The 14,576-nt window shown below is 46.0% G+C and overlaps 1 protein-coding gene across 2 annotated transcripts in view; it reads right to left on the reverse strand.

Moving 5' to 3' along the window:
• bean1 (brain expressed, associated with NEDD4, 1) overlaps positions 1-14,576 on the reverse strand; it is a 56,559-nt gene that overhangs the window by 9,616 nt on the left and 32,367 nt on the right. For both annotated transcript variants that reach the window (XM_082557127.1, XM_082557128.1), the window contains exons 3-4: positions 11,756-11,959; positions 11,164-11,299 (exon numbers count right to left, since the gene is read on the reverse strand). In XM_082557127.1, the coding sequence (XP_082413253.1) occupies positions 11,164-11,299; positions 11,756-11,959 (340 nt within the window). The remainder of the gene's footprint in view (positions 1-11,163; positions 11,300-11,755; positions 11,960-14,576) is intronic.

Raw genomic sequence — 14,576 nt, forward strand, 5'->3', positions numbered from 1 at the left:
AGACAAAGCATGGACTTCGGGACTGCTTATGTCACCAAAGTTGTTCGGCAACAACATATCACCCGTCTGCGGACTTCCCGGCAATCATTCGGAGCGTTTGAGCCGGGCTTCCCGTATCTTTTGGTGCTTGGCTAAGCACGAGGCACGTTTGGCTACGTTGGCTAGCTGGAGCTAGGCTAACGCCACGGTCCTGGCTAACGGAGATTCCGCCGGAGCGGAGAGACGGAGTTGGAGAGTTGTCTCGGGAGAGAGTCGCTAACCGTGGATGATTCGCTGCTATCTAAGGAACCGGAGATTCGTTGCTCGCTGCCGCGAGTGGAGACGGTTGCTACCACAACGAGCGAGTTATTCATCGGAGGAGGTGGAGACATCACGGATACTCGGAGGTATTGTTGTTATTATTAAGAGCTCCAACTAAAGCGCGCCAACAACAAAAATAAACTAAGAGTGCACTCTGGGAAAAGAATAACATTGGACAGGTTAAGGGAAAAAAATACTGAAATCTATCCCCCGGGGGTTTATTGTATGTTTTGTATATGTGTTTTTTTTCATGAAGAAAAAAGGGTTGGATGTGAATTTCCTGCAATTGTTTAATACATTTTCTAACCCTGAGATCCTGTGTTGGGTTTATTGCATGGTGTCTTATCATTTGAGTATTCACATGTATTAGCCTTAATCGGTTAAGTGTATTTCCTTAGCCTCCGCTTGTCTGTGTAGACACGAGAATCATATGAACCCTAGACTGATATTTATTTTTCGAGATGTATCTTTTATCACAGAATGTTTAAGTAGAGTCAAGACTGCACCCGAGGGCATAAGGGGGGAGTCTTGTCACACGAGCCGGTGGTAAAAGTGTTACATTTTTGGGGGCTCGTCCGGGATTGTATGTAATTTGTGTTATGACTGACCTGGTTTTCCGTTATTCACCAAAGAGAGGGAACTAATTTTTTTTTTGAGATTGCTAAGGAAATTATTTTCATTGTCAAGTGTGGTTACATTTATTGTGAGATCTCTTACTGTTTGAGCTAAAAAAGAAAAAAAAGAAAAATGGAAGCAGTTGAAATTGAAGCTTGGTGCAAAAGGAAGCAGTTAGCTTATGGACATGCAGTTGTTTTGAGTGATGTGGACCCCGATGTCACAGATGCAGTTCTGCTATCGGCCTTGAGCCAGGTCAAAGTATTTGGAAAATCCGAGATAGTTGACCGTTGTCTTGATGTAGCTTCTAAGACACAGTTGGTACTGATCAAGACTTCAACTGACTTAAAAAATCAAACCGTACCGGATGTTGTTGGACTTCCTGGGGAGGCGGGTCCATAGCCAGCCCATGTGCTCACTGCTCCTGCAGAAAATGATGAGTTTCAATCTAAGCTAATGTCATTCCTGAATGCGGAAGGTAAAACTCTTACTGACGTTGGTGGCTTACTTCAGCCTTCACCCCTTGATGTGAACACGGCTTTGATACATGCTATCAGTTCCTTAGTGGATAAATGTAACGCCACATCTGTTGATTCTCAGAGCTATCGTAAGCTGCGCATGTTCTCTGGTGTGAAACCTACGCCCAATGGGGAGGAAGAGTATGATGCCTGGGCAGAACAGACAACACATCTGCTAGATGAGTGGCAGTGCAGTGACAACATAAAGAAACAGCGAATAGTGGAAAATCTGAAAGGTCCAGCTGCAGACATTGTAAGGTTCTTGAGAGTGCAGCAGCCCACTGCAACTTCATATGACTACATGCAGGTTTTGGAGACGGCTTTTGGAACAACTGAGAGTGCGTCCGATCTTCTGGTGAAGTTCAGACATACCTACCAAAATGTGGGCGAAAAGTTGTCTACTTACTTGTTGAGGTTGGATAAACTGCTGCACTGTATTTTCAGAAAAGGAGGCGTGGCACTGTCTGACATGAATCGATTACGGATGGAGCAGGTTGTGAGGGGAGCACTGCAACAAGACATGATTGCACTCCGTCTTCGTATGACTCACAAGCTGCGAGAACCCCCTTCTTTCAGTGAGTTGCTAAAAGAAGTAAGGGAGGAAGAGGACATGCTCCAAAGCAGAAATGATAGCAAGAACCCAGTAATGTCACAGTCTGTAACTCCTGTTTCTAAGTCGGCACCTGAACAAGAAGTTGATCCTGAAGTGGCAAAGCTGAAAAAAGAGATAAGTGTCATGAAAGCTGAGATGCTTAGTCTTAAAGCTGCTACGGTTGCATCACATCCAGACACCCAGATTTCACAACCAGAAGTCCCTGCCAAGCCACCTTATAAAAGAAATGCTACCCCACAAAGGTCTGGCTATCAAGAGGATAAACCTGGAATATTTTGCTACAGATGTGGGGAGGATGGACATTTTAAGAGAGAATGTGAAGGTGAAGAAAACCTACTCAAAGTCAACAAGCGCCTCATTAAACTGACAAAGAAATCGGGAAACTACCGCGGGGTCCAGTAGAGGAACGGCCTGGCATCCCGGTGGTTGTAACACGTTCCACCAAGTGCAGCACCTTAGAGGGAAAAGTGAAAGACACTGTACCTGCAGGCTTAGTGGGCCCTAGCTCTGTAGTGTCGGTACAGATTGAAGGCATCTACTCTAAAGCCATACTCGATTCTGGTTCTCAAGTAACCCTGCTGTACAGATCCTTCTACGACAGATATTTGACACACCTGCCATTGACGTCTATCGACACGTTGGCGATATGGGGTCTCAGTTCCGCCGAGTACCCTTATGATGGCTATTTGTCACTTAGGCTGGAGTTTTTGGAAGCAGATGTAGGTGTGAGTGAGACCATTGATGCACTTGTGTTGGTATGTCCCGACCCAGTTGTGAGAGGTGAAGTTTCCCTGCTTGTTGGCACTAACACACCCACTGTGAGTTGATTGCTTAGCCACTGCAGGGAAAAGGGAGGAGAAAACTTTGTGAGATCCATGCACATTCACCCAGTCTTCAGAAAAGTTTTCAGTGAGATCTCAGTGTTACCACCTGATGCTGACAGTAACCAGAGGGGAACGGTGTGGTTCACCCAAGCCAAACCTGTCACCATACGGCCTGGGGGAGTCGCCCAAGTGGCTGGGGCACCAAAGTTTCATGGAGTGCTGAGCACTCAGACAATCCTTGTAGACTCACCTGATGACCCTGAGAATGAGTCACGGTTTCCCGATGGACTTCTGGTGAGACCAGAGTTGCAGACCTCCACTGGTGTGACGGCCAAAAGAATTACTGTTCTGGTTAGAAACGTGTCAGCACGGGAAATTACCTTGACCAGAGGGACACCAATAGCTCATCTGTTTCCAGTCGACGTCGTGTCATCTCTACCTGGGAGGGAAGAGTCTGAAGTCGAGTTCCCTGGGAAGCTGAGCCCCTCTTCTTTCAACTTTGGAGACTCACCAGTTCCTAAGGAGTGGAAGGAAAGGTTGGTGACAGAAATGATGGAGCGAAGTGAAGTTTTCTCTCTGCATGAGTTTGATGTCGGATGCAGTAAGAGCACCCAGCACACTATCAAAACCACAGAGGACAAACCATTTCGGGAGAGGTCTCGTCGGTTGCCACCTGCTGACGTGGAGGCACTGAGACAGCATCTAGCGCAGCTAAAAACTGCTGGTGTTATTACAGAGTCACGCAGTCCTTATGCCTCACCCACTGTGGTCGTGAGAAAGAAGAATGGGAAAATAAGGATGTGTGTGGATTTTCGGACTCTAAACCGCCGCACCACTCCCGACCAATACACGGTGCCAAGAATTGAAGATGCTTTGGCATGTCTCAGTGGAAGCAAGTGGTTCAGTGTGCTTGACCTTCGGAGTGGATACTATCAAGTGCCCATGGCAGACTCCGACAAGGAAAAGACAGCTTTCATTTGCCCGGCTGGATTCTTCCAATTTGAAAGAATGCCACAGGGAGTGACAGGGGCTCCCGCTACATTTCAGCGGGTAATGGAACAAACTGTTGGAGACATGAACTTGCTTGAGGTGTTGGTCTATCTCGACGATCTCATTGTGTTTGGAGCCACGCTTGAGTAGCATGAGATCCGGTTGCTGAAGGTGCTTGACCGTCTAAAGGACGAAGGACTGAAGCTGTCACTGGATAAATGTCAGTTTTGTCAGCCATCGGTGACTTACGTTGGGCACATATCTCATATCTCAAGACGGGGTGTCTACTGATCCAAAGAAGACTGAAGCTGTAACCGCATGGCCAAGACCCAACACTGTGACTGCGTTACGGTCGTTTCTTGGATTCTGTGGGTACTACCGGCGTTTCGTGAAAGATTACTCCAAGGTAGCTCACCCATTGAACCAACTGTTGTCTGGTTACCCTTCAACTGCAAAGAAGAAAGTAAAGGAGAGACAGGATGGTCCGTACCTTAACCCCGCAGAGCCCTTTGGTGGTCGATGGAGCGGAGAATATGAGGCAGCCTTCGAGGAGCTGAAGCGACGACTTATTCAAGCTCCTGTGTTGGCCTTTGCCGATCCTCAGCTACCTTATGTGCTGCATGTAGACGCTAGCCGGGAGGGGCTAGGAGGAGTGCTGTACCAGGATCAAGGCAAAGGATTGAGACCTGTGGCTTTCGTCAGTCGGAGTTTGACTCCTTCAGAAAAGAATTACCCAGCCCATAAATTGGAATTTTTGGCGCTGAAGTGGGCGGTAGTGGACAGACTGCATGACTATCTGTACGGGACCAAGTTCAAGGTGAGGACAGACAACAACCCTCTGACATATGTGCTAACGTCTGCCAAGCTAGACGCGACGGGTCACCGTTGGCTTGCTGCCCTGTCTACATATGACTTTAGTCTCAAGTACAGAGCAGGAGTCCAAAACATTGACGCTGACACTCTCTCTCGCCGGCCACAATCGGGGTCGATATCCAAATCCGAGTGGGACGACGTTCCTGCAGCAGGAGTGAGAGCCTTGTGTCAAATGTCTGGGGTGATGAAACATAAAAACCCACGATCCAGAAGAGCCATTGACTCTTTTGGCACTTCTCCACAAGCTATCCCACAAGCTTATTGCAATCTGGCTTCTTTGAGTGTTAAGAATATGCCCTTTGTGAGTCTTGCTGAGTTGTCGACCGCTCAACGGGAAGACCCCGGCATAGGACAAGTGTGGACAGCTCTGAGTAATGGGAATAGTAACCAAGTTGACAAGACCAAGCAACCAACTTGCTCTTTGCTGTTGAGAGAGTGGGACAGGTTAAAGATGCAGAAAGGAGTGATGTATCGCATTGTAACTCCTCCAGGGAAATCCCGCTGTTCTCAGTTGGTACTACCAGAAAAGTATAGAGTCCCTGTACTGAAATCACTGCACGATGACTCAGGTCATTTGGGCCTCGACAAGACATACGGTTTGGTAAGAAACCGGTTCTACTGGCCTCGGATGAAGTCAGAGATTGAAGAGTATTGCAAGTCTTGTGAGAGGTGTATAAAAAGAAAGAGACTACCCAAGAGAGCTGCACCTTTGTCGCATTTGCAAAGTGAGGGACCGTTCGACCTCGTTTGTATGGACTTTTTGTCCATAGAGCCTGATTCGAGCAGCACAGAAAATGTTCTGGTCATTACCGATCACTACACTCGTTATGCTCAAGCTTTTCCAACAAGAGACCAGAGAGCCTCTACGGTTGCAAAGGTGTTGCTGGAGAAGTATTTCGTTCATTACGGACTGCCACGGAGGATGCACAGTGATCAGGGCAGAGATTTTGAAAGTCGCCTTGTCCATGAAGTGTTGAGTTTACTTGGAGTTGAAAAATTAAGAACGACGCCCTATCATCCTCAAGGAGACCCTCAACCCGAGAGGTTTAATAGGACGTTGTTGGACATGTTGGGGACCCTGGAACCAAACAGAAAGAAAAAATGGAGTCAGCACGTCGTTCATTTGGTTCATGCTTATAATTGCACTCCAAATGAAGCTACAGGTTTCTCTCCTTATTTCCTTATGTTTGGGCGTGAAGCTAGGTTACCTGTGGATTTGTGTTTCGAGACTTCTAGTGATGGCACACCACAGAAAACTTACCTCAAGTACGTTTCTGACCTGAGGAAGGAGTTAAAGGCTGCCTATGAACTAGCAGAGTCCGTCGCTGCCAAACAGAATGAGAACAATAAGCAGCGGTATGATAAAAGAATTAGGTTCGCACAGCTGCTACTGGGAGACAGAGTCTTGCTACGAAACCTCGGGTTGCAAGGGAAACATAAACTGGCCGACCGCTGGGCGTCAAAACCATATGTTGTGGAAAGTAAGATGCCGAACCTACCTGTGTTCCGGTTGAAACCCGAAGATGGTGATGGACCAATCAAGATCCTCCATCGGAATCACTTGTTGCCTCTTGGGGAGAGGATATGTCTAGACTCTGCATCCCATACGGATCTCACCCCTACAAGGAGAGTTTTGCAACGGAGGAAACAGAAAGAATGCACAGACAAGCCTGGAAAGGAAAAGACACTATCGCAGAGAACGGCAGATAAAGACTCTGAAAGGGAAGGAGTCACACCCTGGAGCTAGGCTAACGCCACGGTCCTGGCTAACGGAGATTCCGCCGGAGCGGAGAGACGGAGTTGGAGAGTTGTCTCGGGAGAGAGTCGCTAACCGTGGATGACTCGCTGCTATCTAAGGAACCGGAGATTCGTTGCTCGCTGCCGCGAGTGGAGACGGTTGCTACCACAACGAGCGAGTTATTCATCGGAGGAGGTGGAGACATCACGGATACTCGGAGGTATTGTTGTTATTATTAAGAGCTCCAACTAAAGCGCGCCAACAACAAAAATAAACTAAGAGTGCACTCTGGGAAAAGAATAACATTGGACAGGTTAAGGGAAAAAAATACTGAAATCTATCCCCCGGGGGTTTATTGTATGTTTTGTATATGTGTTTTTTTTCATGAAGAAAAAAGGGTTGGATGTGAATTTCCTGCAATTGTTTAATACATTTTCTAACCCTGAGATCCTGTGTTGGGTTTATTGCATGGTGTCTTATCATTTGAGTATTCACATGTATTAGCCTTAATCGGTTAAGTGTATTTCCTTAGCCTCCGCTTGTCTGTGTAGACACGAGAATCATATGAACCCTAGACTGATATTTATTTTTCGAGATGTATCTTTTATCACAGAATGTTTAAGTAGAGTCAAGACTGCACCCGAGGGCATAAGGGGGGAGTCTTGTCACACGAGCCGGTGGTAAAAGTGTTACATAGTGTTTTGATTTTTAAGTTCATATATGTAGATCAGTTCCAAAGAGCCCAAAAACAATCATAATCCAGGAAGCACTACATTTCTTATTTACCTTCTATGTGAACTGAGGAGATGAAGATGGGAATCCTTGATTATGTCACATGCAGCAGTTCTGTGATGCTCAATACATTGCACATGACAATTACTTTGTAACTACATAAGAAAAGAGCAAAAAGCTGGATTTCTTTCCGCAATGTGGTGCCACTGTGTCTAATTATTACTATTATTATTAAATTTCAGTGAGTCATTTCAGTAAATTATCTCTCTGATATCCTCGTTATCCCTGTTGTCTGACAATAATTGTGGAAGTGATAAGATGTAATGTCATCTCAATCACGTACTACAGATGGATGATACTCCCCGGATAATCATGAAATAGAGTGTACACTTGGTGCCAGCAGAAAGGGAGAACTGTAAGCAATATCCTCTGATAAACCATAAAATAAAATGATATGTTCAGTCGTATGACAATTATTCCCTCTGAGTTATAGACTACAGATCATCCACCCTTGAACAGAGTAAAATGTTTGAACGGTTCTAAAGAACTGTGATGAGAATGAAGCACACACATATGCACTGCAGGGGAGGGATTTATGTGAATTATTAAAGTTGCCAATTAGACCAGCTGACATTTAGATCAAAAACACCATGACACCAGCTTTTAGCAAGTCCATTCTCTCTCTCTCTCTCTCTCTCTCTCTCTCTCTCTCTCTCTCTCTCTCTCTCTCTCTCTCCCTCTTCCTCTTTCTCACACACATGCACATATTCACAGCCAACCTTGCAATGGGCACCAAAGTTAGCACTGCTCTCTAATAAATGAATTACCACAGAAAAAGGTCAAACCAAGTGGCCAAAGAACAGTGCATGATAGTGTATGAATGGTCACTTATATTTCATACTTGACATTTCACATATATGTCAAAGGAAAGGCTCTTCTTTCTTATTTTGCCAATAGAATGTAGTGTGTAGCTGAGGAAAGGCAAAAAATTCCATTTGACTTGTTTTTTCTTAATATTTTATTTTCAACTTTTGCCAGAAAAAAGGAATTTTCCAAAACCAGAGACCTTCCTGCGCCGTTAAATCTAAGTAATTATCAAATGGTATGTGTAAAAAAACCCAAGCGTCCTTCTGTTTCCAATTTTAACAGGTGTCTAGCAGTATTTTAGTTTCATATTTAGTATACAGACATCACTATGGTACATTTTCATTTACATTTTGTTGTAATAAAGCAATAGATGTATAGTAGATTAAACTTTAACTTTTTTTTTTTTTTTTTTTTTTTGGCCTGTCCCGTTTGGCTCTTTTGCCATCAGAATTGTTGTCTAAAGGCAAAGAAAGATGCCCAACGGATTTACTTTACCAAACTGACCATCCCAGCCTTGCCGTAATGGTCCATTTGATTCACCTTTTATTGTTTATTTTATTTTCACTTACTGAATACGGGACAGACTTGACTGGGGGAAAGAAGGGGAGAAAGAAAGAGGGAAAGAGAAACAGCTGAGAAGAGGGACGGGGGAGAAGGGCAAAAAACAAAAACCAACAGAATGAGCAGAGAAAAAAAATGCATATATCGATCACCTGGATCACCTGCTGAGAAAGAAAAAAGAAAGCAAGCAGAAGAGAACAAGAGTAATAGAATAAACAACATCACAATGATATATGGGAATATGACAGTAAATACTAAATGTTAAACATTATTGTGCAGCACATAAGATCAACAGAACACAGTGTGCTTTGAGGTAGGAGCCAAAAAGGGTGTAGTTTGTGGGTGTGATCACCCGTGTGTACACCTGTGAGCATGGACGCGCTTGTTTTTTGTTTTTTAAAAGGTTCCTTCATGTAATAATCTGCTAGAGGGTGTGGGGGGGGCCACAGCCCCGTCCTCCAGGGCGTGAAGCAGGTGTGGAGGAGATCAAAACTCCAGACATCCAGAGGCCCCCAGAACACAAGAGACCAAGGAAGACCAACAGAGGGGCAGCTGCGCCACTGTCCCGGAAAGAGCTGAGGAGAGTCCCAGATGAGGGCTCACTCAGCAGCCGCGGAGCAGAAGCCAGGGGGAGTTGCAGTGACGCGCCCGTGAGCTCCGCCGGCAGCCAGCTGCGCCTGAGTGACCGAGCCCCAGGCCGAGAGGCCGGGGGCACCCCACCTCCGAAGTGGCCCGAGCGAGCCCCAGGCTCCAGGCCCCGATAAGCGGCCGCCAAGGAGTGAGCCGGTGTGTACCTGGACGCCCATCCCCGGACACAAAGAACCACCAACGCACCGATGTCTGAGGGGGTCCGCCACTGGCAGGGGAAGTGGTGGTAGGGGGAGCTAGGCCTCCAAACCTTGGAGGGCCTGAGATGTCCCCAGAGAGGTGGCGCCTGACACCCAACCTGACATATAGACACAGACATACAGGCACACACAGATACAAACATCCATTCCCACCCTCATGCTCTCATATGCACTTACTCCACACTCAACCAACGTGGAGACAGACATAAAGAGACGTTGTACACACGATCACACTCCCCAAGCGTACTCTACAAACCGGGTCTAGGTGCCCCCGCCCCTGGAGGGGGGAACTGCACCCAGACCCAGGTGGTGTTTCCCTTTTCCCTGCGGTGGGGGGAGGCAGACCGCCCCGACTCCGCAGCAGCAGGAAGGCTCCACACTCCAGACCGCAGTCGGACGGCCAACTCCTCCTCCTAGTCCTAGCCCCCCTGCTCCAGCAGGTCGCAGAGAATGGGGGTGAGAGAAGACTCCAAACCTCCCTCCACCCGCTCATTGTAATGTTGATGCATGTGTGTTCTAAGGTGCATTTAAAACCCAGGAGGGCTTGGAGCTACCTGCCAGAGAGCAGCAGGTAAGCGCATGGTCCCTCCTGCTAGGAGGTCTACGTGTATTTAAAATTGAGAGGTGGGCAACGATGCCAGGGGTGGGGTGTACACCCTGATGGTACTTTGGACTCCGTGTATCGTGCCCACCCCCAAGATCCTATATGTATGTGTAATGAGAGTGTGAGTAATGTGAATGTCTAAGTTGTGGGATAAAATTGAGGCAGAGGCAGCCAGAAGGGGACAGAGGGGGGGGGGGGTAGCCTCCTCTGCACCCTGGTGACATACCCCTACTCCAAGGCCCTGCATGTGTGGGTGGTTGTGGTGGAGCGGGAAGAGGGAGGCAGCTGGAGATGGGGAGGGAAGGAAGGGAGGGGCAAGTGACCCCTCCCTGGGGCCAGCTCCCCCGCTGACCCCAGTAGGCACCCCCATACTCCGCGACCCGCCAGGGAAAGGGGGCCCAGGCCCATCCAGACCGGGCCCAGTGCAGCAGCGCCGCCCGGCCCCACAGAGCCCGGGACAGTCCACCCAACCCCACCACAGAGAAAACTGCACCCACCCCACCATCCACTCATCTTCCAGACTACATAAGACAATAAACACCCAGGCTGAGATCTTCCTCCACCTCTCCTGTATCTCCCCCTCCTGCAGAGGGAGCTCCTGAGGAGAGGAAAGCTCCTGCAAGATGTGACAATCTCCCCCACCAGTTGAAGAGCCCCCCAGGTGGCTCGACGCACCGGCGGCACCCTGCTCCAGGGCTGGGCCCCCATGCACCCACCCGCCCACAACCCCGGCAACACACCAACCAGGACCCAAGCCCCCGAGGCCCGATCCGGGTCCCAGCCCAGAGACGGAGCGCCCCCAGAACCTCACGCCCATCCCGGACCCACCCAGGGGCAGCCAGGCTACCAGGTCAGTAACCCACGTCCGTCAGCACAGACCCTCCCCTAGCCCCGCTGCACGCAGCCGCGAGGAAACAGTCACCTGAGAGCCAACAGAGCCCCTAACCGGACATGACCGCTACCCCGGGTTGAGCCCCCCAAGGAAGATGCCTCCGGGGAAACTTTAACTCTGAAAAGAGGGTTTTTTATTTGAATACTGACATCTGTTACACAGGCTTTTTAAATTCAAAAAGCACTTACCGTGGTGGGGAGTCAGGATACACACTGTTTATCTGAGACTCTCTGTATGAGTCAAAGTCTAAACCAGGAGGAAAGTCTTCCAAGCAGCTAGACCTCAGTTCACCTGCTGAACCTCCATAAGAAAAACTGTCTTGTCCTGTGGAGACACAAAAATCAACTTCATGCTGTGCTAGAATCAGACTTTTGTCATCTGGGGACATTCAGTTACTTCAGCGTGATGAACTAAGGTTTATTTGAACCTATTATGTGGTGCTCTTCTACATGGCATCTCATCTCATACTCCAGCTGTGCTTTACAGATCAGCACCGCACCACTGTATTTAGAGCCAACTTTTGCATATTTCAGTCTGGTATCATGTCCTGATCCTCACCGTAATTAACCCCAAACCTAACCAACCAATTTACGTCAATTTAAGCTCGTAGCATGACACTCAAAAAGATTTAAATGTATAGTCATACCTGAAGTCGTGGACATTGTATCAAGTTGCGTATTAACTTAATGTCTTACGATGCTGTATTTACATTCCAATGGGAGTCTGAAAAGCTACCAAAAAGGAAGTTCTAGAATATGTCAAGGTGTGTCACAGACTGACCATAGCTTGCTCGAAGGTGAGGGTTTCGGAGTCGACTGTCTTTGCGCAAGCTGCCGACGATGATGGTGATGCATGAGAGGAAGAGGACTAGACCTATAACGATCCCCGCCACCACCAGCGGAGACACCAGGAGAGATGCCTCCCCTCCTGACTCCCTCTCACTCCGGCAGTCTGGGTACTCCCCATGGCTCTGGTTGGAGCTCACTGTAGGGAAACAGAGAGAGATGGAGATCAGGGTGGAGTGTGTATTTGTGTGATTCAGTGTGTTTAACTACTTTAAAAAATAACTGAGGTTTGAGGGAGTGCACCCTTAAAGTTAAATATTAAACTGTTTGCAAAAAGCCAACAAAAAAAAAGAAAAAATGAAAAAAAACAAAAAAAACAATAAAACTTGATAGTCAACACTAAAGAAAATGTAAAAAGCAAATTTCCAAGAATTATGAAATGTGGGCTTAATAGTTTTCCATTTCTGTTTTATTAATAAATACTCATAGACATGCAGCAAATGGTACAATTTCCCCACATCTACAAAGACAGTCTTCTAGTGCTATCTGTCCATCTGTACATTAAACATGTATCCAACTTGGTGTTGTGAAGCTGGAGTTGTGAAGCCAGTGTAACCCAATGACACATTTCTCAAAATCAGTCATCACAAGCTGCACTGCTGAAGCACTTTCAGCTGTCATCTCTTGCACTATCCGCCTCCTGAACCGTCAGAAATAGCATCCATCTATTTTGTGAATCAGTGAATCAGTTCAGGGTCAAAGGAACTGGAGCTAATCCCAAATGTCGTGGGGTGAAAAGCAGGGTACACCTTAAACGTGTCACTAGAACATTACAAGGCTAACACTGAAAAAGACATCTACGTATTTATGGCACAGAATCGCCAAGAATCACCAATTAATCCAACATTCATGTCTTTCCATTGTGGGTAGAATCCATAGTTTCCAGATGAAACCATTGTCCTGTACCTATAGGTGTAATGAGCTGCAGCACAGCTGGATGTTACAGTCATGTCAAACATCCCATGGCTTGTAGAACCACCTTAAGCAGCAATCATTTTCCCTATGACTTTATCAGTTTCTCACGTCGCTGTGGAAGAATTTTGACCCACTCTCTTTTACAGTGATGCACTGGTTTATTGAAGTTTTTGACATTCGTTTGTACACAGCTCTCTTAATGTCCTACCAGACCATTTCAATCAGATTGAGGTCTGAACTTTAACTGGACCATTACAACACCTTCTTTTTCAGCCATTTCGTTGCAGATTTGCTGCTTTGCTTGGAGTCATTGTCCTGTTGCCTGATCCAATTTTAGCCAAGCTTTATCTGTCTGACAAATTGCCTCACATTTGACTCCAGAATACTTTGGTATAAAGAGAAGTTCATGGTTGACTCAATGCCCAGGTCCAGCGGCTGAAAAATCAGGGTTTTTACTAAAGTGATGCTGTGCATTACTTTTCGCAAAAGGTCGGCATTAAGTTCTGTGAAACCTCTCTTTGTCACATGACTGTGGGGGCATTTGTTTCTCAGTAACATGTGAGTGCTTTAAATTAGTATAGTCATGTCCTTCCTGCGAAAAGCCCTGATATTACATTATGGAGCATTATCATACATCATCAGCTGTGCATTTGTCTGTCTCTTGTGGTAGGCAAAGCATGCTTTACCTACTACATATATGGAAGGCAGAAGCATTTGTAGTTATTCTCCACCACCAGATGACACCATAAGTTAACATACAGTGTTGTTTTCTGAAATTTTGTTCCTCTACATATTTGGATTTACTTGTCCATAAATAAATGAAAAATTGGTCAAAGTTAAGTTTTCTACCCATCATCCATCTGTTGATCAGATATCTGGTTTTATGACCACAACAGTATGCCAGGGGGTCATGTTATGCAACTGTTGTCTTGCCCTGTACACATAGTACTGCCTCCTCATTCTTTCTCCTTCCCTTCGTCTTCCCCCCTCTTTTCCAGCTCTCTCTCCCCGAGGACTTATTCCATTTCAGTGTGTGACAGATAATTAGACCTAGAGTCTAGGCACACAGTCCCTCTCTCTCTCAGTCATCATCATCATTAGATTACAGACCGATCCTGTTCCTCTCCATTTCTGTTTAATGTCTCATCTGTCTGTTTGTTCTGCTTCTCCAGCATCAGCCTGTTTCTCTGTCTGCCTTCTTATCTGTCTTCCTGCCAATCACTTGGAATCAGTCTGTCTACATTCACAATGCAGGTGAAAGAGAAGACTTCTTTATTCTTTTCCTTTATTTTTCTGTTGCAGTTGTTTTGTTCACTCTGCACCAAAAGTGTTCCGATATTGTCAAGCTATTTATTTTGTTGTGGATAATTAATGCCATTTAGATTTATTATTTATGTATCACTGTGTAGTTTAGATGTTATTTCTCCATATTATCGGAGGATGAGCTCATTGATGCTTCTATTAAAGGACCATTGTGCAATTCTATAGCTCACCCACTGTGTGTACTATACCAGTTCCTCAAAATAAAGTATGCATTCTCTGATTTGACCTTAATTATCTTCTTAAATGATGCAATGCTGTTTTTATGTATTGTTAAACATGCTGTAAATGTACTGTATTTATTTATTTAACTGTAGCAACACAGTGGAGATGAATATTTATAGAATCAAAACCTTAAAATTCAATTTACTTTTCATGACTAAATTCATGCTAACACATTCATCATGTTTCTTTTTGTTTCTTTTTGTCTTTAAAAAGGCAGTGATTTAAACAGAAACTGTATTTAATCCATATATTGAAGTTAAATATCAATAGAAAAAAATGGTCCCATGATCCAGTCA

This window comes from Aulonocara stuartgranti, assembly GCF_965226115.1.
Source record: "Aulonocara stuartgranti genome assembly, chromosome: 13".
Taxonomy (NCBI): Eukaryota; Metazoa; Chordata; class Actinopteri; order Cichliformes; family Cichlidae; genus Aulonocara; species Aulonocara stuartgranti.